At 38.5% G+C, this 26044-nt stretch overlaps 1 protein-coding gene across 2 annotated transcripts in view; it reads left to right on the forward strand.

Annotated features, from left to right (window-relative positions):
* TPK1 (thiamin pyrophosphokinase 1) overlaps positions 1-26044 on the forward strand; it is a 302576-nt gene that overhangs the window by 109121 nt on the left and 167411 nt on the right. For both annotated transcript variants that reach the window (XM_058028031.1, XM_058028038.1), the window contains one exon: positions 7096-7165. In XM_058028031.1, coding sequence (XP_057884014.1) covers positions 7096-7165 — 70 coding nt within the window. The remainder of the gene's footprint in view (positions 1-7095; positions 7166-26044) is intronic.

Consider the following 26044-nt stretch of genomic DNA (forward strand, 5'->3'; position numbering starts at 1 on the left):
TAGAGTGAACTTTGTCATCAAAATGTATAAAGTTGTATTTTCACAAATTGATATTAAACCCTGCTTTCACCAATGTCTTTGATGGTGTTTCTTTAAGTAGCCAAACCACTAATTTGCAACATAAGGATAGATCTATTTTAAATAGTTTAAAAGCCTTATAGCAAGACCAGTGTCCAACCACAAAGCAGAAAATTATTATGGACTGGTAGCTGATTTGCTAAACAGAGCTGCAGCTGACAGAAGAGGGATGTCTGCAGTGCCCTGTAATTGAAATGGAATAGCAGTTACAAACAGTCCTGATAACACAGGTGGAAACACATGGGTGGGAGGCAATAGTTTGAGATGCAGTTTGATACCCTTTCTAGCAATCTGCAGCTGTACAAAGCCGTGGGTTTGTTAAATTTATTTTTGCAGGTTCTGCAGGACAAAGGAGAAAATGACACAGCACATAAATACAGAGTATGCATTTTTTTGTTGGTAGCTGCTATTTTTTAGTAATACTGGGACAAAAATGTGTTGGGCCTTTGTATCAAGCCAAGCAAGCAGTTCTCTGTGTATCTACCATTTATTTCACATATGTATTACTACCTGCACTCCAAGTCATTAATTAAGCGGAGTTCTCTTATGCGTAGATTTTGCTGGCAGGTTAATTATGGTTACCAGGCTACTGAATCAATAAAGGAATGAGGGAAAGAGATTGCATACCTAGAAGAAGTTGTGTGAAATTAGAAAAGGAACAGAGGGGCTATACTAAAGCAGTTTAAGGATAGTTGTCACAAGTTTGAATTTAAGCAAAAACAATTCTTTATTTCAAGATCAGTTTGGACAAGAATGTATTTTAAATGCTAATTGGAAGGAATAATAGAATAGGAATAATAAGGTTATGCTTTTCTTTCCCAGGTATTGGTAATGTTTATAAATGTATTCCCTTTCCATGCACTCATCTTAGTCTGCAAGAGTTGCATCTCTTCTGTGGAGTCTTTTGCCCTACCTGAATTTGCAGGGCTATTGAATACAATCATATACTTGCTCCTTTTGTGCAAAAAAGTATCAGAACTTGTTAGCTCACAGCCAAGACCCCCTTTTTTTTGTGTGTTTCATATGCTGCTCATATCCTGTCTCACAGGGCCAGGAAGTTTTTTATATTTGCCAAAGGGATAAATATAAAGTAAACTGTTTCCAGTGGTTTTGTTGTCTTAGAATAATTTTTGTAAAAACTAATAATTAGCCCTAAAATGGTGCCTCAAACTCAGTCACTAAAGGGAAATACTTCACTGGTTACTAGCAGAAGATGCACCATTTAAAAGGAAGGGCATTGCTCAGAAAGGCCTCTGTTTCTTCATTCATGCTGGCTGTGAGAAACTCTTAGATAGGATGATGGCTTCATAAAGTGCTCTAACTCTTCCTTGGCATAGATGGGGCTGAGCGGTTTTAGCTCTTGCCGTAATTTCAGACATGGCAAGAGCTGGACTGAACTGAGCACATGCTGCTCCCAATAACTTGGGAAGTAGTTATTGACAGTGGCATTGAGTTCCCCCTCCTGCACAATAAAACAGTTGATTTTTTGATTATATCTCCATGCCCTAGTTCCCTGACTGACACTGGAGTTTTATGAGAAAGGAATCCAACAGATAGAAAAGGTGGTAATTTGGCAGACAGAGCTATTTCTGAGCAGTGGAGCTTAACACAGAATATTCAGATTGTAAAGGTGGTAATTTGTGGTAATGCCAAGGAGTGCAAATTCACATGCTAAGCTGGGGCTGCAGTGCTCTTGTGTCCTTGTCCTCCTAGCATAATCTCTTCTAATACCAGAAGCATGAAATGGTACCCTGGGGCTATGCAGCTGAGCTGGGTAGCCAAAATCACAGGCCTCCTCTGCTTCCAGCTGTGCTGGTTGAAAAAGCTACAGCTACCAACTGCATATTACGATGTTTTTTCTGGAGGTGTTAGTTCTCCCGACCCACCAGAGCTCAGTGACCTACTTGGACAGGAAGTTTTTTTATATTTGCTAATATCAATAATATAAACTAATATTATGTTAGTTAAATATAATATAAACTAATTCCTTAGCATGTGTCATTTCACAGAGGCCAGGTTAAATCCTCTAGCCCTTAGATAATGTCTTTGGTGACTTGGGGTTTTCTGATGTACATAAGCAAGAGCATACTTCCATGTGCAGCCCACCTAGCAAATTTGAAGAGTCTGCTGTAATGCGATGATACCCTTTGGGGCAGAAGAGATGGTAAGAGGAAGACCTTTGGTGTTCTGACTGGCCGCTTAAGTTATTCTTCACTTTATAAGCCTCACCATCCACTTTGGTCACCCTGCTGGATAACTTGCCTTTGGCCAATTTGTGACCCTTAGCACTTCATCCGTCTGTGTTACTTTCCACCTTTTAATTTTTTTTTCATCTATTTGAATTGAAAACATCTCAGAAGAAAGTGTTTCTGTTTTCAGAATGCCAAGCCAAGCAAAACAAAGCCCAAATCTTGTTCAGGTCCTTCAGTTTCTGCTGAAATAATTAATGAGGTTTTGTGTGAGCTGTTGCAAAATGCCTAGAGATTCTTAGATTTGCCTACACAGTTACCGTGGTGCACTTTGGCCAAATAGTTGTTTGTAAAGCAAATTTGTCTTTAATAAAAAAGGCACTGTTAAAAATCAGTTCCTGTTATTTTTCATAGAGAATTTTCCATCCAAACTGTGAGCCTAGAATTGCTGACCATCTCCTTAAACACTTCCAGGTAATAATGATACATATTCTTCCAGCTAACATATATCATTAGTTTTTGTCAAGCAAAGCTTAGTTCATAGCTGTAGAAATATTATGATTTACTGGCCTCCAGCCAATCTATTAATTACCTACTAGTTCCTTAATGCAATTGAGGCTTTGTTTGATTTCAGTGTAAGTTATTAACTTGCTGGTAAAGGATCAGTGCCTCATAAATTGTTTTTCTAAATAACTTTACAATGCTACAGTAGTTTATTTTTTTTTAGATAAATAAGAATAAATTTGTGAGAGAGAGCTTTAAATTGCAGTTATATATGCAACTCTTTTGATATGAGATACCAAATAGTAGCACCATATCTGTGTGAAGAATATCCAAGTCTCATAGACCTGTTACTTAGGCACCCTCCTTTCTTTGGGAGAATCTTAGTATTTTTACATGTACCAGACTGAAGACTGATTTGTTTTTGTCCTGGGCTGGCTATATGATGCTTGTATCCCCAGTTGCCTGTTCTTTTTATGCTGGATAATAAGTTTTGCACCTTTAAGGGTTTTTCTGAGAGTGAAAGGTGGGAGAGAAGAAGCACAGAGTTTGTTGTCAGAAACTGCACTTGCTCCCTCAGCATCCTGCTCCTGGACTGTGCTGTCTGAAGACAGACAGCAGGACAGAGCTCTCCTTTGCTTTTTAGTTAGTTTTAGCTAGCTGAGGCAGAGAAGTTCCCTGGACTGTGGTTTTTCTTTTTATTTAGACCTGTTTAAACCTGGTCTGAAAAAAAAATAAAAAAGCACCTGTGGCCCACCAGGCCGGGCCTGGGCCTGGGCCTGGGCCGCGGCATTGCCAGCGCCAGAGGGACTGATCAGAGACTGAGTGAGCTGAGCTACAGCCCACCAAGGGGACTTTCTGAGTTTGTCATCTCTTTGGAGGAGAAAGAGGTTTTATTGTTTAATATTATTCTTTTTTTTTTTTTTTTTTTTTTTTTGTGCTGGTGAATGCTTTGCCTGTTAAATAAACAGGTTTTTTCCACTTTTCTCCAAAGAAATCTTTTCCTGAACCAGTTAGAGGAGGAGCCGCTGGGATCTGCTTTCTAGAGGAACCCCTTTAGAGGTTTTTCTCCCGAATTTGCTCTAAACAAGGACAGTTTTGTACTGCTTAGTTTGGTTTGGTTTTTTTTAGTCATATTATTTTAAAATTGTAAGATCAGATGAAGAGATCTTGGGCCAGGCTTTACTTGTTTTAAGTCCATTGAGAGAATATACAATAGTTAAGGCCCTGGCTGTGTTAAAATAATTGAGACCAATAATATATTTTAATCTCTTGTTATGTATCTCGTACCATTATTTTTTATTCCCAGAAGTTATAAGCTACTTTTATTAGTTTTTTTTATGTGGGAGAATAGATGGAAAACTCACCATTTTCAAAAGGAAAAAGCTGTGACTGTCTAGAAATGTCTGGGAAACATCCTTTACGCAGGTCGTGTACCTTAGGTCCTAGATCTTGCTTAGATGCCTTCTCTCTGCTGAATAAGCCAGTGGACAGGATGCCTGACTTAAGGACAGGTATCAGAGTCTTCTTGCAATGGGCCATTACTATGTTCTGTGTGAGCTGGACTCCCTGAGCGAACAGATATGTCCAGGTGGGAGGAAGTATATCAATCCATTTTCAGCTGCAACTTCAGGTGAAAGGAGAAGTTAAAATCTTCCAGTCAAACACAGCAGGCAAAAAGTAATGTTCTTGTCTTGTGATGTTGTATTCATCAGACTGGATGAGGCACTTGCCTGAAGCAGGGAATCACCATAGTAAGTGTCTGGCAAGTTTCTAGAATAATCTAGAAATTACTTCACCTAGTAAGATTTCTCAGGATCAAATCTGCTTGACCTTGACTTGTTAATATGGGTTTGAGTGGGGGCTGTGAGGAGTGGGTGAAGTGGTTAAGGGGACAGAGAAGTGCATGGTGTGTACAAGAAGGCTGAGGGCAATGGTGCTTGCCATGGTGGGTACTGGAGAGAGCAGCAGTAGAAGTTGTGCTAGAAAGAGTACAGAAGAGTAAAGTGCTTGTTCTCCTGCTCTGCTCATGGCATCAGCCTGAAAGAAAAAAAGCTGAGGTACCCAAAGTCACCTGTGATGAACTGGTAGCTTTTGCTTTGTCCTGCTTCCTTCTTTCTCCCTGCCCCCCAAAAAAATCCTCAGCCAAGGTCACTTGGCACTGCACACTAGATATTCATTTACAAACACTCCCTATGGGATTTTAGCACCCACACAGGAAAGAATGACTTAAAGATGAGAACAGCTATAAAGGTGAACTCTGTTGTCCCAATTTGTATAGGCTGGCTAAGTAGGGGGCAGATGGATTGCCCATCTAATGTGCACCAAAAGGAAAGATACAGGTTTGTATCACTGCTGACAGGTGGTTCTGACTGAAAAATAAACACCAAAGGAAAGCAGCTTTGGCTGAAAATTGGATTCTTAGCAGCAAGAAGTGCCTGATTTGATTGTTTGTACCTTTTTTAACTTATCTCTCCTCTTTTTTCCCCCTGGCCCTGTGACTTTCAGCCCTTTCAGTATTGCCAGTCAGTCTCTCTGTGCCTGGAAGGAACACTCTGCCCTAGTGTGGAAGCAACAGCTTCTTTTATCTTGAGTGCTGTAGTTATCTCACTTGTGCATCTCAGAGCAAAACTGATAAAGGCTGCTAAGACAAGATGGTCATTTTCAATCTTTAATAGCTTATCAGGTTTTAAAAACCTCATGAAAGAGCTGTGTGTTAGTTAAATGATGATTAATAGGGAAGCTTATGAAAAAAGATACCAATTAATGTTTGATTTTGTAATAGTGTTAGACTTGTCTCTTTTCTCTGACTTTAATCTGTATAAACAAAAGGATCACAAGAGAACAGCATGTCTCTGCTTGTTTAAATCAACTGGAATTAGTGGCACATGCCCTTTGCAGTCACCAAGTTAGGTGGAAGTGCTGAAAATTATTGTGGTTTTGTACCAGGATAGTCCAAGATTTAAAGCTAAGACATAAACCACTTACTTTATATCAGAAGAGTCAAACAGTCTGTGGAAAAATATAGGAACTGTAATAAAGTTACCATTTTTGTGTCAGAAGAGGGGGGAAAAAAGAAAAAAAACAGTATTGTGATTATTAACTCTTGGTTATTTTTCTTTCCCAATTGTTATGCAGGTTGCTGTAGAGCCACCATAGGGGACTTTCTGCCTGGGTGAGAAGATAGTTGTGTTTACAGTGCAAGTTCTCACTCGGGACAAGGTGGAGGATCCATCTGTAGATGGAGGGTGGCCTTTTCAGGTTTTAATATTTGCCTGTCTGTAGTTTAAGCTGGCTGGACAGCAGGTTCAGATAGAAATGTAATGAATGAATCTGATTCGTGGTAACAATTGTAACTATATCAGTATTTTAGAAAATATTTGTTAAAAAGTAATAGAGTAAAAAAATATGTAATTAGTGTCCCAAAACAGATATTTTCAGACGTTAATTAGAAACTAGGATTCAGGATGTAGTTTGAGATAAGTAACATCCCAAACGGAATAAGCCTTGGGATGATTAAGGAGTTAGACTTGAAATGGACAAAATTGGGATGATTCCAGGTATCTATGAAATAATAAGGCTTATTTTTGGGATATAATGCTGGCTTCTATAACACAAGACTTGGGGTGTGTGTGCAGCCTGAGGGGTTGTTCAAAGGACAGTGATGATGAGGAGAAGCCTTCATCACAAGACACCACCAAAAGCCAGAAGCCCCCTTAGAAACAAGCAGAGCAGGCACTGTGCAGTACAGTGATGTAGATTTCAAGAATGGAAAATAGGAGGAGATTTATGGGAAAATATTGATGAATATGTATATAAGTATGTAAGTTGTGTTTGTTGATTCCTTTGTTTTTCGTACGGGAGGCAGGGTGAGAAACTCCAGCCCCCTGTACCCCGGTTGGGTTTGTACCCTGGTCAGTTTTGCTTATGCTTTATCCAAACCACTGCCAAATTATTTTTGTATCTGCTTGATTATATTTGATTGTATTATTTTTTATAAAATTGCTGCTCAATTAAAATTGTTGCTAAATTCAACTTTGTTGTTTGTTGAATTAGACATATAGAACTTTATTCATAACAGAAATAAGCTATTTGCATGTGCAGTGGCTCAGTCAGATGAAAATTGGTACTAGTCTGATCAAAACAGTTCAGATTTCTATTTAGAGAAACAGGAAAAGCAGTCAAGTACCAGAAGCTAAAAGCCATACAAAATCTCAAGCTTATTCCCTATGCCACTATGAACAATTAATTTACAGAGTGCTGACAACTAGTTGTGGGTTTTTATTTATAATGCAAATGTGCTGATGTTCTCTTTCTTCACTTGCAGCTGCCCTGAGAGCTTGTGCTGATGGAGGTGCCAATCATCTCTATGACATCACAGAAGGGAGCCAGGAAAGGTAAGTCAGCAATACATTTCAAGTCACTGAAGCCATCTCTTCTCAATGAAAATAAAATGTGGAGTAGGATCTGTTCAGTTATTTAAGTAGCTGCTTGCTCTGTGCATGGTACTTTAATGAACTGTGGCACGAAGTATAATATTTTCTCCGCATTATCCTAAATTTTTATTCTCAGCTCCAATTTATAAAAGCACAGGTAGTCTGAAACATCATTTTCTCTGAAGCCCACTGGTCTTTTTTCCTCTTGAAAGATCTGCTCTCAGTCTGTCTTATTTTGTGCATCCATCAGAGTTAGGCCTCTGAAAAAAATTTGCTGTGTCCCTAGCAAGGGTTGCCTAGAGGAGCATCTGATGCTTGTCACCATGAGCTGAAACAATGTCCTCTTCATTTTTCATGAGGCCTTAAAGGAAATCTACTTACTTAGACTTCACAGGAAGTTTTCTTTGTGAATTATTTTTAAATAGCATCAGGGCATTATAAATGACCAAAGGCAAGTACAGACACTATCTATAGATGTGTACACTAGGTGAGGAAATATGACTGAAAGAATATGGTCTTGTTTTCTGCAGTGACATTTAAAATTGTAAAACATCCAAGGTTTCTGCAGCTGAGGTGTTGAGCAGGAGTTGTGATGCAAAATACTTCATTCAAATTATTTGTTATTGTTGTAGTGGAACCATGAAACACTGTACAAACTTAGCATACTACGGATTCTTTTTGCTTGTATTTAGGATTTTCAGGTATTTTGAACAAGAATTCATAAATAAGTATTTTCATAAAAGTGAATTGATACACTAACTCTTGTAGCAAAGGAATGAGAAAGGCATCTGATAGAACTTACAAGCTTATGAACAGTTTTACTCATACAGCAAAATCTGACACATAGTTTGCTTTTCATCTCATGGAAAGTGTATGACAGGGACAAGAGGATGCTCAGTTTCCTCCGCTCCTTCAGAAAAAAAGACAAGTGTTAGAGAGGAAGGCTGTATTCCAAAAGTAAAAATTAAAGTTAAAATTTCTTCCTTTGTCACCTGTGAGAAGTTTACCTAAAGCTCTACAACTGCCAAGACTGGAGTCTGGGAAGCGCTACTGTTGTAGACTACGTTTTATAAAATTTTATTTGTCCTTTTCTAGTAGTTGCTCACAGAGCCATGGAAAGAAAACTTAGGCAGGTGTCTGTTTGAATTCAAGACCAACTTGCAGCAAACAGTTCTCTTTGATAATGGTGATGCTCTCCAAATAACAGCATTTGAGAGCATTTGCTTTACCTTCTCTGGTAACCCATTCATCTGTTCTGCACATATTTATGTTTGTATTAAATAAATATAATTCAGGGGAAAATGAATGATTGTACTTTGACTTAATAGTCCTTTCAGTCTTACATACTTGGCCCTTGGAGTATTCTTTTTCTCTTTCTTCTTCTCATCTTGATTGCTTTGGTTGGGTATATTTTACCTTCAAAGGAGTTCTTTTGAAACTCAAAAAAGGAGTGCATAATTTGGATTTTTGTCTTTAAAGAAATCATTCTGCTGGAAAGAATATCCATTTACTTCTCTGAAGTATTTTTTCTTTAAATTCCCTGTCCATTATTATTAAAGAGCTGTCTGCTCAGACAGTACTGACATACTAATAATTTTTAACGATGTCTTAACAATTTAAAACTATACTTTATTCAAAACCTTGATATCTAACTGTGTTGTATCAAAACCTAAAAAAAAAATAGTCCTTTAATTTTAAGGATATTATAATATACAACAGATATAAATAAAGAATTTGGTTGATATTTTGGGCTTGATTCTCAGTGACACTAAATTTTATGAAGAATCCTTTAGAATGGGAAATAGTGATAACACTTTGGGAAAAGAATAGCTTGCAGTATGGTGCTCTTGTACTGGAGATAAGTGCTGTGTACCGGTGCTCTTCCTTTGGAGATAAGTTCATATTAGAGATTCACAGAATAGGTAAAGTTGGAAGGGACCACAGTGGATTGAAGAAGCCCTTCTTGTCTTTGACAGCCTTGACCATCTTTAATTCCAGATGGGTCTTGACCATCTTCATCTCATTTATACTCACTGTGACAACCTCCCTGTATTCATTCCAAAATAGACACTGATTCTATTTCCTGACTGTAATTTTCCATATTTCCTGCCTACACTCAAGTAATGACAGGAGTTCCTTGATCATCCACAAACCTCTTTCCCCTTGACCTGATTTCTTTCTCACTGGGATGCAGCATTCTTGGGACTGGAGGAAGTGATCCTTGAATATCAACCAGCTCTCTTAGCCTTCTATTTCCTGCAGGCCTCATTCCCATGGCATTCTTCCAAGAAGATCCCTGAAGAGGCTAAAGTTAGCTCTTCTGAAGTTCATGGTTACAATCTTACTGCCCTGCTTCCTCCTTCCCCAGACTGAACTCCACAGTCTCATGGTCACTACAGCCAAGGCTGTGCTCATCATTCACGTCTCCAACAAGGTCTTCTCTGTTTATTAGTATGAGATCAAGCAGCACACCATTCCTTGTGGGATCATCTACTTCTTCTGTCAGGAAGTATTCATCAAGGCTTTCCAGGAACCTCCTGGATGCCTCACTGTGTTGTTTCTCCAGTAGATGTCAGGGTAGTTAAAATCGCCCACAAGAACCAGTGCCTGTGACTTTGAGGCTGCTTCGAGCTGCCTGTAGAAGGCCTCGTCAACCTCCTCCTCCTGCCCAGGCAACCTGTAGGAAACACCCACAACAGCATCACCCTTACCAGTCTGTCATTTTATCCAAGCTCATAAGCCCTCCATTCCTTCATCATCCTCACCAAGACAGAGCTCAATCCATTCCAAGAATTACCTCCTTCATAGAGGGCAACTCCACTACCACACCTTCCCAATCTCTCTCCTAAATAGTGTATAGCCCTTCATGACAACATTCCAGCCACAGGAGTTATCCATCTCCATAATCACAGTGGGATCTGTGACTGCACACAGATCTATCCTTCCTCATGGTTTGTTTCCCATACTGTGTGTGTTGACATTTTATAGATGTTGGAACTTTATAGAGGTATTTGATTGTGTCCATATCCCAGAGGGATGATGCATAGTCTTTCTACTGCTTGTGTCTTTGGATGCTTGTGTTTAATCCATTTAATTCCCTCTTAAGTCTCCTTTTGCTGCTCCCATGGTTGCTGTAGTTCTTCTTTTGAGCAATTCTTTAACTTGAGTGCTGAACAATTCTTTAACTTGCTTTTCATTATGTTGGCCTATGCCAGTGAATGAAAAGCAGCAAAGGGTGATTCAAGAGCCCCTCACCTCCATCTATTTCCCATTTCTCCATTGATATCTTGACTTGCTTTTGTGCTAAACCCATCAAGCAAAGGAAGTTCACATCTTCCACTCTATAGCATTGCACAGGCTAACACAGCAATGAGACTTTATGTCATGGGTTTAACATATGTAAGATGTTATCTGTCTTCCTCTGGTTTTGTGGCGTCATTTTTATGACATTTTTATATTGGTTTTGCCATTTTCTCAAAAAATCTGACTTGCAATTACTTTTGTTTAAAAACAAACCTGTCCAAGAAAACTTTAATTTTTGTAAGTGCTAACAAGGAGAAACCATGCCAGGTTTTTTCAATAATATATTAAAACAAATTTTCTTTTAGAGCATGAGGGCTAAGAGGAATAACCAAAAGGGGAGAATAACTTTCCCTTAAAGAGGCTGGTCCTTGGGACCTGTCAGTACTGGGGACATGGGAAAAGCAGGAGTGGAAAAGGACTGAATGTTGGTGCTTTTCCCTCTCTGACTCTACAGCCCAGAAAAGTTATTTTCCTTACACTGTTAACACCAGTTCCCACTTAGAAATAAGGATTACTGCTAAACCATTCTTGATTGCTAAACATCTGTTACTAATCAGAGTTACAGGTGAGTTGCTGATCTTTATGGGTTCTTTGCTGTGCCTCATTCTGTCTGTCTTGCCTGTCCAATTTTGAATTTTCTTGAATCATTATGAAGCACTGCTTTCCACTTCAGCATTAAGCAGTTGTTTATCCGTATCACACTGCAGAACTTGTTTCTCAACACCTTGTGATTACATCTCAGGACATTGATTAACCTGGGTGTCACTGGCTTTGGGGTATACAAAGGTGAAAATGCATTGAAAACTATCATCACGTTGGAACTTTTAAAACCAATGCCTTGGATACTGTTTCCCAGAGAGATGTCAAATCCAATGTGTACTCAGGTTTTGCAGTGTTAAGAGCATCAGGTCAAAGAGGGGAGTGGTGAGCTCTACAAGAAGAAGGATAAACCAATCATGAAAAATACTGTGTTTCTGGAGTTCTGGTTAGTATTACAGACTGACTGTGACACTAACCAATCATGAAAAATACTGTGTTTCTGGAGGTCTGGTTAGTATTTCAGACTGACTGTGTGACACTAGCTGGCTTGCCTGCAGTCACAGAGAACATCACTTTCACTAGCCTTTCAGTTTCTCCCTGTGAGCTGTATAAAATGTAAGAGTAGCAGTAAAATTGGAAAATGGTAACATTTTCTACATATTAAACATAAATGAGGTGAACTCAGGCAATGCATGAAAACGCAGCTGCTACTATACAGTTCTTCTCTGAACTGGCTTTAAATGCAGGCAGCTTCAAGAAGCTCTATGGGAGTTTTTAAAAATTAGGAAAAAAATTTGTAGACATTTCCATTTGATGCAGCAGCTAAATTTCAAATACAGACCTCAAAAATATCTTTTTACAATCAACTAATATCTTTGAAATCCCTGTCATGATGCAATTCCACTTCAGCTTTAGCTTGCCTAACTTCATCCATCCCCAGGCAGAGCTCTGTGCACTCCAGCTTCTCTCTTAAGGAAAGGGCAACTCTTCTTCCCCACCTTCCTATCCTGTTCTTCCTAAAAAGCCTGCATCCCCTCATTGCAACACCCAGTCATATCTCTGTGATCCCAACAAGATTGTAGCTCTGCAACTCTCTTTGTTTTTCTCCCAAGCTGCATGCATTTTTCAGTGGGTTTATTTTGCATCAAAGTTTGAAAGCTAAACAAAAGTTCAACATTTGAATAGGAAAACTAAGCTAATATAACTTCCATGAGGAAAGGTAGCCATCATCATATATTTGCCTGCATGAAAAGTGGAAAGATGAATTGTAGTGTCTGGATATTTTGACAGCTTCATGTGTGCATTTTAGAAATTAGTGAGGGTTAGTAGTGCCTTAGCTACTTCAATTGGCTATTTATAGGTTACACTGAATTTGACTAATCTAAGAACCAGTGCCTCCGTTGACAAGACAACCAAAAGAGAAACCTCTGGACAACAGCTAGCAAAACCCATCTGCAAAATGAGATCTATTTTTCCTGAATAATCTTCTACTTGTGGAAAAGTGTGTCCCTAATAAGATTATTAGACTGAGAAATTCATACATTACTGTGTTCCATATTAGCTTAGAAATAGAGTACTTATGAAGGTAATTAGCCATTGACATTACTTAATGTGCAGCTGAGAGGAATTCTTTGCTTGAACTCTTCAGATTAAACTGAGTATTGTTTTTAAGACATCTTATATTCAGGCAAAATTTAGGGCACTGATGCAGAAAACACTGAATGAGATTATCTGAGTATAGAGTTCTACATGAGGAGTCCAATGATCCTTTCTTGTCTTTAAAACCTGTTCATTGTATGATTTGGGGAGGATGTGAGACAGTTATACTCATGAAGTTTTTGCTTTATTCATGTTGATATGAGAATATGTTTTAGTACTGTTAAAAAAAAAATAACCTCTGAAACTGTGAAGTCATAGCCAGCCCCTTTGCTGCTAGTAGTGAAGAAGTCTTTGATTTGAGGGATTACAATCCAAAAGCCAAGAAAGTTGGAAGCTCAGGCAGTGCTTTATTCGTCAAATGGCTTAAAGGAGATCTTTTACATCAGACATCTTTGCCTGACATAAAAACTATAGCAGTGTTCAAAGATCAAAATTAGAATCTTGTGTTTATCCTAATAAATTCTTCAGGAGTGATCAGAAAAATAAAAAAAACATTGCCCTATCCACAGTTTCCTCCTTTAGGAAATACCTGACTTGGGATCCATTTAAAAAATTTTAGAAAACAGCCAGGCACCAACAAATTTAAAGAAACCAAAGAAATCTATCTCTTAGTGTTTGGAAGGATTAATGCGTTTGAAGTTACATAATGTGTTTGCTTCAGGTAATACAGATGAGAAAGTCTCAAGCTACCTCAGTATCATGTAATTTTTTTGCTTTTTTCATTTATATCTTCAATTTAATTACTTTCACTCGATTGCATTTTCAAATACATTTATATTCCAGCAGCTATGCACTGTTAAGTCAAGATTTCTTTCAGACACAGTGAAGAGTTGAGGTAGCAAGGCATGAATATAATGAAATATGCATAGTTTCAGTCCTCAATTTAAACCAAAATTAGCTTCCTGTATTGGAAGGGGTTTCCTGAAAGTGTTAGGGCAATAACATCACTAGGCGTATCAGACTTTTTTTGGTCTCTGAATCAAATGCTTACAGAAATTATGAGAGTTGGAAATCACTGGTCTGTTTTTTTGTTTTTTTTTTTTACTGCTAGGTTCATCTTCATATTAACCAGCCGTATGAGTCAGACCCAGAAGTATGTATTCTTCTGGAGTAAAGGAGTTATTTCTATTCACCTTATCATCTTATGCTGTAAAGAAAAATCTGGGAGCTACACAACCATTGGTTGGGATTCACTTGAGAATTTTAGGAGGGGCAGAACTACTCTTTTGCATATCACAAGAAGTGGAGATATATTTTGAGAGAGACACCAGCAATTGGGTTTACTTGGAGGTGCTTTTAAGTGAACTTACTGCATAAACCATAACAGAAAATGGGCAAGTTTTGTGGGTTTTTTTATCATTCCCTCAAACTGAAAATCAAATGGGAGATAATAATAAAACATTTTGTCTTACAAGTATTAGCAGTATCTAGGTGAGATTAAATTACTCTTCATGTTGAATTTCTATTGCTTTTGCTAGTCAAGATGGTAACTGTAGAATCATAGTAATATTTATGACTGAAACCCATGAAATTTAGAACTCTAATAGAAAGAAGGCTTGGTAGCTTCATGCCCTTGTAGAATCTGTGAAATGGCTGGCTGTTCATCCCCGAGGTACATGTGTGTATGTAGATGTATGAATGCCTTGTTTCTTTTATGTCAGGAGACAGTGGGAGTAAGTACCTTACTACAGGAACATGCTTTCTTTACAGGAGAAGAGTAGAAAAGAAAAAGCAGTGCTCAGTAGAACATCTGAGTTCAAGATGATTCACAAGAGGCAGATGTTGATGTACCATGTTTTGTGTAGAACAAGAGTGAAAGTATTGTCTACAGGTTCAAGTGGAGAACTGAGAACCAAGACTTTTATTTTGTTCCTTTATTAATTTGCTCATAGTCATGCATTGAGTTACAAAATTATCTCACATTCTCAGTTAGTCACCTTTAAAATTCAGGAAAATAGTTCCTAATAATAAATGAAATTCTCTCCTCATTCACATGATCTCATCAGAGTTTCTGATACTTCCTTTTTAAAAGATGAGCCTATCAAAGGGCCTGGTATCATTCCTCATGAGATCAGTATTTAATAATGAGTAGTAAGTCCTGGGTGGAAGCAGACTTGATCTCCATGAGAGCTCGAGGGATCTTCATGCTTTGGCATAAATCCACTGATTTTTTTTCATTTTTCGCATACCTCAAGATATTCAAAGATGACATTAGGACCCTGTTTCAGTCACTCAACAAATACTAAGCATGAATCTCTTCTTGTTTGAATAATTCTAATCTTGCTTAGGAGTAGATAAGAAGGACCAAGACATAAGTCTGGGGAGATGGAGTGATGAACAAATACAAAACAGGTGAACAGTTCAGCTTCAGAAACAAGGTCTCCTGGCTGCAAGTGATGTGTTTTGCCCATAAAACTGCTCTGTCCCAGTAAGAGCACCATAAAGCAAGTTTAAATTTCCAACCAGGAAATCAAAGGGTCATGATTTGTTCAGAACAGTAGTTCTAGAGAGAGAAAAAAAAAAGGCAGGGTAAAAAAGGGGCTAAGAAAAGGAGAATAAAGGGACACTTTCAATTAATCCCAGGTCTTTCAATCAGAGGGTCTGTACTGCTTCATCGTATTCTTCAAACAGCTGCATCTCTGCCCCTAGTGTACTGTAAGTAGAGGAATGTCATTGCCATCTGGGTGATTTCTGGCTTTATGACATGGTAAAAATCATTTATGGCCACCCCAATGCTAGAGGTTAGGACTTTGCAGAGATAAAATACCCGTGCATTGAGTCACATCTGGACCAAGCAGCTTTGAAAAGACTTCTGAGCTGGCTGAAGAGTACTCAGCACTTTATAGTGCTCTGGTCTGTTGTGCCTAAGGAGTAATTCTCAGGATTCAGGAGAAGCTGGCTTTGAGTGTAGTGTTAGGGTGAAAAGTATGCCTTTGCTTCCTTTGTATCTCTGACTATCAATAGAAATTAAGGATTAAGCCAGCAATGCTTCCTTTTATGGAGCAATGCTTTCTACGGATGTTTGGGGCAGTCTGGGGACTGAGAGTTTTCCTGTTCTTGAAACAAAGCAAAACTAGAAAGTTCTTACAAGCCTCAAACCAAGCTGGGTCTTGGTGCAATAGTACTTATCATTTAAAATGTAAAGTACTGATTTTATATTGCACATGTCAAGAATGATCTTAGATTTGAAAGAAACTCTGTTAAGACCTGAGAAGAATGCCAAGAGCAGTATTCAATTAGGGAGCACAGAAATCCATGTGCTATCAATGCCTTAAAATGAATGCATGTTAACAACTGACCTTGAAGTTGACTAATCTGCTCTGTTGCACTTCAGACATTTAGGGAGGAATTACTAGTGCTATAGCACCCATTCTCTTTTTTTGTTTTTGTTTTTTTTCATAGCCTGGAAAATGTTGGGGAAGAGCAGGTATAGTCCTTTGCAGTTGACTTCAAATTACAGTATATTGCCTAATGGGACTGAACACAAAAAATACCCATAGATAAATTATTCAGATTAGTTTTTGCCATCTCTAAAATGTTATTTTAGTAAACTTATTAGTGATTGTTGAAGCATAAATATATTCTGGGTGTTTATTGCTTGGTTTTCTTTCCTATTCTCTTTCTTCAGTAGACTCTGCTCTCTTTCTATAAATATGTGAATGCCAGAAGTTCTGACTTTTAACATTTTGCAATCAAATGGACACTTTTATTTTCAGAACAGAAGATTCTATTCTTCAAATCTGTTTAAATTTAGTGTTAGTGAAGCCAGAAGCTTACGAAAGGGAGGACTTTATGTATTGTAGACTATGATGAGAAGTAAAACTTGAGAATATAAATACATTCATCTTTATTTTTCTTAGTTGTTCTGGTAAGATTTGTTTTTAAATCTAATTGTATTCCAAGAGCGGTTTCATTTTACAAATGGACTCTTTTCATATTTTCATTCGAAAATGTTTTGTGCCACAGTTGTTTTCACAGAAAATGCTATCAAGAACAAGGAACTGTTCTAAAACTGTGATCAAGGCTGCATTTTACTGTTGATAACTGAGCATATTTAATAAATTTACTTTTTAGGGTCAAGATATGAATACCCTGTGCCTCTTCTGACAAGGCTAAACTATAGAGCAAAAACTGCAGAACCAGTTGCAAAGCCATCCTCATGAAGGGTTGAGCATCAATTAATTGCTGGTTGATGGAAAGTTGGACTAGATAAGGTTGCCAGTTAACCCAGCAAATTCTGTCATTTAAGACAGGAGGGTTAATCCTTATTAAAAAATTTGAGCTCTGAGCTGTCACAGAATAAGTTTTGTTCTGCTGCCAAAAATAACTTGCTCAAGCATGTGGATAATGTGTACAGTGGTACCTCCAAAGCTGCTCTTGGATACACTTATATTACCAGAAACTCAAATCTTCTTCAACTAATAGTTCATACAAAAATCACACTCTTGAGTGTGTACACTCTTCTCCAACCACCATACTACTGGCCTTATTTAGATAACAGCCTCTGCTCCATTCTTGCAAAATGGTGGAGGAAAAAATCTTGTAATGCTTTGAGTTAGTTGTGTTAAATAAAAAAGGAGATAAATTGCTGTCTCTTGCATACAGACTTTAAAAAAAAAAGTTTTAGTCAATATAACTAAATGTAGTGAATGTCAGTTATAGAGAAATGTAAAGAATTCTGATTTTTGAGCAAAGGACGAAAGATCAATTTTTGATAACAGATAAAATGAAAATACATCAGGTAATAATGTTAAAAGATAGTCAAAAGCCTGTTGGAAATTGTGTAAGCTGTACAGAAATATCTTGCATACTGATCCCAAATAAATGAACAGAATAATGTCTAATCATGCAGCAGGTAGATTAGATCCAAGGTTACAGTGTCTTAAAATTGATGGAAATGAATCAAGGTTCACTGGGGTTGTGTTTTGATGCTTTTCTGCCTGTGTGGGACATACCACACGAGCAAGTCTAGAGGCTATTTGCAAATGGGTTTTGGTGTCTCTGCAGGAGCCTGGACCAGTATCAGCACATCCTTCATCTCTGACTCATTAACTCAGCTATGAAATAGGGAGTGTTTCAACTCAAATATGCACTAAGGCACTAAGATGGTTTCTGATACCAGTGTGAGCATCTCCTGTGTGCTGTGGGCATTGCCTTTACTTGCAAATATTTTCCATTCTTATCTTTTTGTAAGCACTTGTGTACATATCAGCACCTCAGGAAAGATTAGCCCTGAAAGGATGTGAATAGAAGAGTGAACTTCAGAGAGGTGAGAGAAAAGAGCAGTAGATAAAGGGCTGGACAGCAGCTCTAGCACACCCCTAAAATATCTGTATGTTGCAACACAGTCTGAACATGGAAACATTCAGAATAAAATTACATCTGTCCTGCACTAGTTCTTTTTAGCTCAAATAGGGGCATGTGTCTGTACTGTACAAAGAAATTATGGAAGTGAGCTAAGGAAGAGACACATTCAGCTTCTATTGGCTTTGGAGTGATGTCCTTGTTTCTTCCTCTGAGTACCAAGGAATATTGAACTGACTACAAAATAAAAAGGGTCAGACAAATAATACTAGAGAAAAAATACAGCTGAATGTGTTTGAAAGTTATGTTTCATTCTAGAGAGAGAAGAAACAAATCAAGACTGACCACTGACTATCTTGGTGGGCACACAGCATGAAGATCCTGTAGAAATTAGGTTGTGGCTTTTTTCAGGATTTTGAAACTAACCTGGTGAATGAGGTGAACTGCAATTCCATGCAAGTTTGTCAGTCTTGTTATCTTTTTTGCTGTTACTTAGGTATTTTACTTTATTGTCACAACAAATAGATGGGGCCTATGCTTGTTGAATAGGGATGAGGATCGCCTTTAGTACAAATTCAGGATGTTCTGCTGACTTAATTGGTAACATATTAAGCACTAGATGCCTAAGCAATTATACCCTCTCTATGTATTGCCCTGAATTCTTGCATTATAACTAATGTTTTACATAATGCATCACTTCTCCATGGGGATTGCAAGCAGGGAAATCACCACAACTGGATCTAATGTTTTCAGCAACCTGGTATTGTTCCAACAACCTGCGAAATGGATGGAACAACAGCAAGAGTCCTACTGTTCTTTATCAGTAACCACATCTTCCAGAGACTGGGATATGATCCATTTTAATCCCTTTTGATTTAAAAAAAAAATCCCAAACCAAACAAAAAAATCTTTTTACTGTGTAAATATTGTTTAAGCATCTATTACTCTGATTCCAGCATTGGCAATAGTTGGAAGTTTTTACTGCTTACTGTATGTGAAGCAACTTTGAGATGCCCACAGAGTGATCAAAATATTTAGATTATTTAAAATAGTAGCAGTAAGATCAGGAATGAAATTAATCCTGTAGCAATAAATTATTCTTGGTTTATTCTTGGTTTAACTCTTGAGGGATATCCCACCTACACAGAGTGCATAACTCTTAAACTACCTGGCTTTCCCTGGTGTTTAAGAAACACCAGCTGGAATAAGTTTCTCTCTTTTGAAGTAAAGCTGAGTGGGGAGTTGAAGGTACTCACATCACTAGTGACTAATGGGGATGTGTAGATGAGATGTTTTGTATCACAGAGTACACATGTGCATGCAGTTTGCTCTTCATTTTCTCCAGTGTTTTGATCTCTGTGTAAAAGGTATCTGGCAAATTAAAAAAAAGAATAGAAGCAATAAAAAACCATATAGCTCATCCCCTTCATTTGTTCATTGTAAGTGTTTTGCACAAATTAGAGTGACTATTTAAGTGAAAGGAAATGTAGGGGTTTGCAGCTTGAGACTAGATTAACTCATTGGTGTGGAGAGACCTAATAGGATACCAGTGAAGAAGATTGATAATGATCAGCAGGTTAGAAAAGGTGTATTTTTAGGGTGCTTGATGTATGAAGCAATGACAGAGGGAATAGCAATGGTAATGGATAAAAGTGTGTGCCTTTGGACTTCCCCTTTTTCTTTCAGCATGAAAAAGAGACTGGTATGCGGGTGTAGCTCAAAATATTTTCTACGAGACCAGTAGGATTTTTAGGTCAGCTTTTGTTCTTTCAAGGGTTGTTTTAAGCTTTTGACTGGGTAGTAGTGATTGATTGATTGATTGATTGATTGATTGATAGTTTCTGCAACTGGTGTGTGTTACAAGTCCAATGACGTTCATTGTTCAGTGGTGGGCATGCAGCTGTGGGCCAGAGCAGTGCCTGTGGCTGTCATTCCCTCTGCACAGAAGCAAGGCCACTCTACAAAGACTTGGAATCAGAGTCTTTATGCACCAATGCAGCAGAACCCTGAATATCTCTGCTTCTTTCTCAGCAGGGTTTTTGTCTTGGTGTTACGTGTATCTAAACAGATTAGGGACAGACATAAACGAAGAAAGGCAAAAATTGGAAGGGAGAGAGAAAAACAGAGCACAAGGAAAAAGATGGGAAGGGAGTGAAAATGTTTTTGATACTAAAGCTGAGAAGGAGAAAAGTGTCTGGAAGAAACCTAGCTAATGACTCCAGTGGAGCAACTTGTTGTTCTGTAACAAGAAAGAAAGAAACACTTTACTGTTTTCCTCTGCAAGTTCCAGCAGTATCTGTGGGAGGATTGATGTTCTCTAATTTTGTAAGCTGTAGCAGGGGTGTTAAATATTGGTGACAGATCAGATTGGAATCGTGCACATAAAGGTATTTTGAGTAGTGAGAGAAAGACAGGCTGTCCTAAAAAGACACCTGAAAAGACTCAGTAAAGAATTCAGTGCCTTTTTCTTTCTTTTTTGCTAAAACATCATCTGTGAGGTTTGACAACAAATGGTTGTAATTAATGAAGTGACAGATGTGGAGGTCAATATCTCTTCTTTCTGATGCATTCAATTGTAGGAAAAAAAGGAAACTGTGCATAAGGTTATTTTGGGGTGGTTTTGTACAGGAGGGAATTGTATGAGGAGCATGCATGGCTTGATGTGATTTTTAGTTCTCAGAAGGAATTCTCAGGATGATGAGGAATCCATTTTGAGGAGTTAACATTCCTAGCAAGTGAGTTACTGGACTAGCACCTGCTCTGCAAGCACCAGTCTGTTCTGATTGGCACCAAGGGGCCAACGTGAATCCATTGTTGGACGCTTTGCAGCAAAGCAATGAAAGGAGTTGTACAAGCTGTGGTTCTGCCTCTCATCTCGTGAAGGGGTTACTGCTCTCCCATTTCCATTCACAGCACAGTGTTTCAGCTTGAACAGCACTTTCTGACAAGGACAGGAGCTAGAACTGTACTGCACTGTCACTTGGCTTAGAGGGATACTTAAGCTTCTGCTGGCTTAAACAAATAGGAACTAAATGGACAAATCCCTGCTCATTTCTTTACTCCCTCTTCTCTGCCCCACAGTGAAAGTAATTGGGAAGAGCATTCATGATCATGTTTACTGTAATGACCCTCTCCTCTGGGGATACTCTTGTGGCATCTTCTAATGTTAATTTAGTATTGATTTATGATTCTAATTGATATGCTCTAGCTCTTGTTCATTAAGTGACCACATGCAGGGTTCTCCTATTTTGTGTGTTCCCTGTAAAAACCTGTGCACTTCATTAAATCTCAGCATTAAAGAAAGAGTTTCCAGGCAGAGCAATATTCCAACAGCACATAGCAAATGTGCAGGAGGATCCCAAGGTCACAAACTCCTTTCAGAGGTTAATTAAGTCTGAAAGAAAGGTATGCTGTTGTAATTAAATAGTAATGAATGAGAGGCCAGGAATATTTGGTGCATAATGCAGTACCATGAGGCAAAGCCAAAATCATCTGCAAATTTATTGTTTTATTTTGTATTCTATTATAAAATACCCTTGTGTGTCAGTGTAATTTTTATTCTCCAACTTGCCTATGACAGAATGGGGATTAAGTGGTCAGCACTGTCATGCATATGTGTGATCATAATACACCTCAGCAGGGGTTTCAAGAACTCTAATAGCATTCCCAGCATGCTGAGGAGGGCTTTCATCAGGAGTGTGATGCCTTCCCCATTCTGCAGGATCACATTTTAGTCAGAGGGGAAAGTGCTTCCTTTGCCATGTTCACACTGGAAAAGCCATGGCAAGTTATGCTTTCTTTTAGTAGCACCAGCAGAAATACAGTCATGTTCATGACCCTGTTTAAGAGTTCATCAAAATTTCCCTTTTAGTTCTTGTGCTTCTGGGACCTAATATTTCAGCCTGTTCAAGTGCATTAGGCTGGATCATGACACAGGACCATACACAAGTTGTCAATCCAAGCGTACTTTTTCTTTGTTTTCCCCAACCTTCTTTGAAAATTAGCCAATTCCAACATTCACACACTGACTTGTTCCACTCTGTTATCTCTGAAGAGTTAATTATTGCAATCTCTAAACATATTATAGGAATCTAGAGGCCAAAAGCATGAGTTACTAGTAGGTTGTAGCTTTAATTCCTTACTTGTCTGTTTAAAAAGTAATTTTAATTATTTTATTTTCTCATCTGAAAGCTGCATTTGCAAACAGTTTTTCCCACATTGTAAAAGACAGAGATGGAGAAAACTGCTCCTATGCACTCCTCCTCCTTGGGGCTCTTCCATGCACCATCATCAGCCAGGAGAACAACTGAAAAGAAGTGGCACTTTTATTCCACACCTTGGGCTCTGAAAGGGCTGCATTGACTCGTGGATGCTGCAGCCTGCCCTTCTTGGGCCTTAGAGCTGGTTGTGAAGCCATGAGTTGGAACAAAGATATTCTCCACCTCCCTCTCTATCAGGGAAATACCTATCCAGGTAAGGGAGGTGACGTTTTTTAGAGTTAGGGAGCCACATAGCCTGAAACACTCCAGATGGGATCCCCAAAAACTGTTGCTGTGTGGAGTGCACCTGAGGTTCATTGCTACCAAGACAGAGTGGGTGTGCTGCACTTCCTAGAGTACGTGGAGCTGGATTTGAAGGTGAGAATGGTCCAAAATCTTGGTGCCTCTTTATCAGCATGTAAGTCCAAATTCCAATTTATTACCAGCTGGCTGGCTGTAGCTGGCTGGTGTAGGCTTGTTTTGCATTGGAACTTAGCAGGTACTTAACAGGATTTAGGCAATGGCTTTGCTTACAATGAAGTAGAGTTTTCTGGTAATCTTCAGGAGGACTTTCCATTTCTCTCCAAGAACAATTACGAAAGTAATCTCAGTGACAGTTTTTCTGCCAATAAAATATGTATATCTTACCTCATTATCAGGCAGAGAGGTCTAATCCTCCTAACTTTACACATTTTTCAAAAACTTACCAACCTGAGAATTAATATATTACTACCTGCTTGTATAAAAATGTGTGGAAAGAATTATCTAGTAGTGAATTTTGGACTGAAGGAATGGGCCACACTGTCATTCAGATGAATTACATCTTCTGTTGAATGACATCTCTACTGATGTCATGATGTTACACTCCAAGTCACCTGTGGTAGTCTTTAGGCTACTCCCAGAGCATCTCAACATATACTAATTCAAAGTGTCTGATTCACAGCTCATCTGTGTCCAGTCTTTTCCAGAACATTTCCAATGCTGCATCTATTCAGGGTTCTCCTCTCCCTTCTTTTAGTGCACATGGTGCAGATGGCAGCAGGGATATTAGACTGCTGAATGTCTTCCCTAAGGAAAAATTACTATAACTGTATGTAAGGGGAATTGCTTTTAATAAGAGCTCATCATTGCACTTGTATTATTTATAGGCAGATCTGTGTCCTTAAGATCTAGTTCTTATCCTATAAGAAAAGGTAATTAATGTGTTGAAATCTAATAAAAGATTAAGTCAAAGTGATTATGACAATAATAGAACTTAGTAGAAAAGCAGTTAAGGGTTATATGATTTTTTTAATCACAATAAAATGTGAAGTTCATATGGGGGTATTATTACTTCTTTTTTTTATAATAAGCAGGGCACCAACAGCATCAGTGTTAACATTAAATTATTTTCAGCTACTCTACTTGATAGAAAATTACTTGTGCAGAGGCCAAGACAGGGATTTTTTTGAATATGTGTTACTTATCAAGAATGAGGTATTTTCTGTCTGAGTGCTTTTAGCCCACACAGACAAAGAGAGGGAAAGGAGGATGATTGAGGAGGTACATTTATGTTTGTAACGTTTCTAATGCCTCAATCCAGTGTGCAGAGTTATTTTCTGTGATTGCCACTTACAAATAAGCACAAAACTATACATTGACCTGCATCTCATATCTGTCAGGTAGGTAGTTATCTCAATGCTTTCATTTGTGCTCTAAAGTGGCAGTAAACTAAATGCTGCAGACACAAACAGGAAGACTGCCTTGGGTTCTCTTCAAACTTTCCCTCCACAGTACGATTTCCTTGCTTTAGATGAAGCATTAATAAGGACAGGCAGCTTAAGTAACAGGCAGTAGGAGCTTGGTAGGGAGATCCTAGCCACAGCCTGGTTATTAAAAGTATAATAATAAGCAGGAGTAATACAAACCTACTTTGTCAGCTGAAAATTTGCTGTAGTGCCCTAGTCTGACTGATGGGTGGGGAGAGATGGACAGGCACACACATTTCTTTCTTGAACAGTTAAGACCCTTATATGTGAAGCTGGCAATGTTCTGGAAACAAGCACAGCAAGCTCTGCCATTATAACTACTACCAGTCTCTGAGCTGTTTTAAAGCTAGCCCAGATTTATATACACTTCAGTCAACCAAGTTCTCAGTGTAGCATTGGAGACCCTTCACAGTGCCCTTTAGATTTCTCTTGGTCATGCTTGCAGGTTTTTGGGGGTTTTTTTAATTATTTTCCTTTTTTGTGTGTGTGGTTTGCATTTCGTTGGTGGTGATTGTATTTTTTTTTCCTTAGCAAAGATTATGTGGAAAATTGCTCTGTTTTGAATGTATTAAATAAAATAATTTTGCATCCTCTTCTGTCCTACCAGTTCTGAAAGCAATGATGAATTTGCTTCTGAGCTTGAGTTTTGCATTGGACTCCTTGTGTGTTCTGACTCACCAGCTGTGCTGCCAGCTGTGTTGTGTGTGTAGCTGTGCTGGTTTCAGATGGAGCTGATACAGAGCTTCCCTCTCCCTGGAGGGGAGAGATGCTGGCTCTGTGTGCCAGGTGGGTCTGTACATGTGCAGGTTTGAAGGACTGAGACCTAGGGAGGATTTTAGCATGTGCTTGCAGTTTCTGGTGCTTGTCAGTGATAGCTATAGTTAAGGCCTCACAGTGGTAGAAATATAATGTGATCTGAAGGAAGGATTACTTGCAGACCTTGACCTCTTGCAGAATTTTGCTGCCTTGATGTATTTATGATCCCTGGAATTGTTCAAGACCAGTCTAGGTGGGACTTTGAGCAACCTGATGTCATGGAATGTGTCCCTTCCCATGGCAGCAGGGTTGGAACTAATGATCACTAAGGTTCTATCCAATGCAAATCATTCTATGGTTCTGTGAATTGCTGTTAGCTTTTCCTCCTGAGTTAGGGCTGCCAAGTCTGTAACAAACATAAAAACCAGCACAGACTCCTGTGATTATGAAAGCCATTTTATGTTGAGCTGAGGATCAGTATTTCCTTGATAAAATTAGTTTAATAAGCAGAACGTGACATTGTAGTAGTCAAACAAGAGTACCATATGTCCACAGTAGCCACCTCCCATGTATGAGAGGTCAGAAAGGATATGGCTTGCTTCATCCTTTTGATGTTTATCATCTGTGAGCTGAATTGTGAAATAACTAATATAAACCAGATCTTCAACTTTTGTAAGTTACCTTGGCTTGATTAGCTACTGATCAGTTATTCCAGCTGAAGATGGGAAAAGATTTTATCTTCTGAATATCTCTGTGACAGCTGGTGCTTCTGAGTGGTGAAGGAAGCTCTGAGAAGCAAGAAGGACTTCAGGCTTTGACATGGTGCTTTGGCCAGTTCAAAATTTAGGGATTTTTCCCTTAAGGAGTATTTCCCACCATTGCACTGGATACCATGGCTGTGTAATTACATTGTCTTCTTTTCAGATTAGCCATCCAGGGAACTGCAGGGAGCTTCCTTATGGTGTTAGGGGTGGTAATGGATAACTTCTAAAACAGGCCTTTTTTTCAGCAGGCATTGGAAGCTGTGCTGACTGCCAGGAGGAGTGTGGTATTTGCTGGGTCCCCAGGATGAGTGAGGAATTGAGAATCTGACTCCATGTTCTTAGAAGGCTAATTTATTGTTTTATGATATTGTATTATATTAAAGAATGCTATACTAAAACCATACTAAAGAATAGAGAAAGGATACATACAGAAATACAAAGATACTAATTAAAAACTGCTGACTGACTCCTCATAGTCCCAGCACAGGGATTGGTCATTAAGTAAAA

This window comes from Melospiza georgiana, chromosome 1, assembly GCF_028018845.1.
Source record: "Melospiza georgiana isolate bMelGeo1 chromosome 1, bMelGeo1.pri, whole genome shotgun sequence".
Classification (NCBI taxonomy): domain Eukaryota; kingdom Metazoa; phylum Chordata; class Aves; order Passeriformes; family Passerellidae; genus Melospiza; species Melospiza georgiana.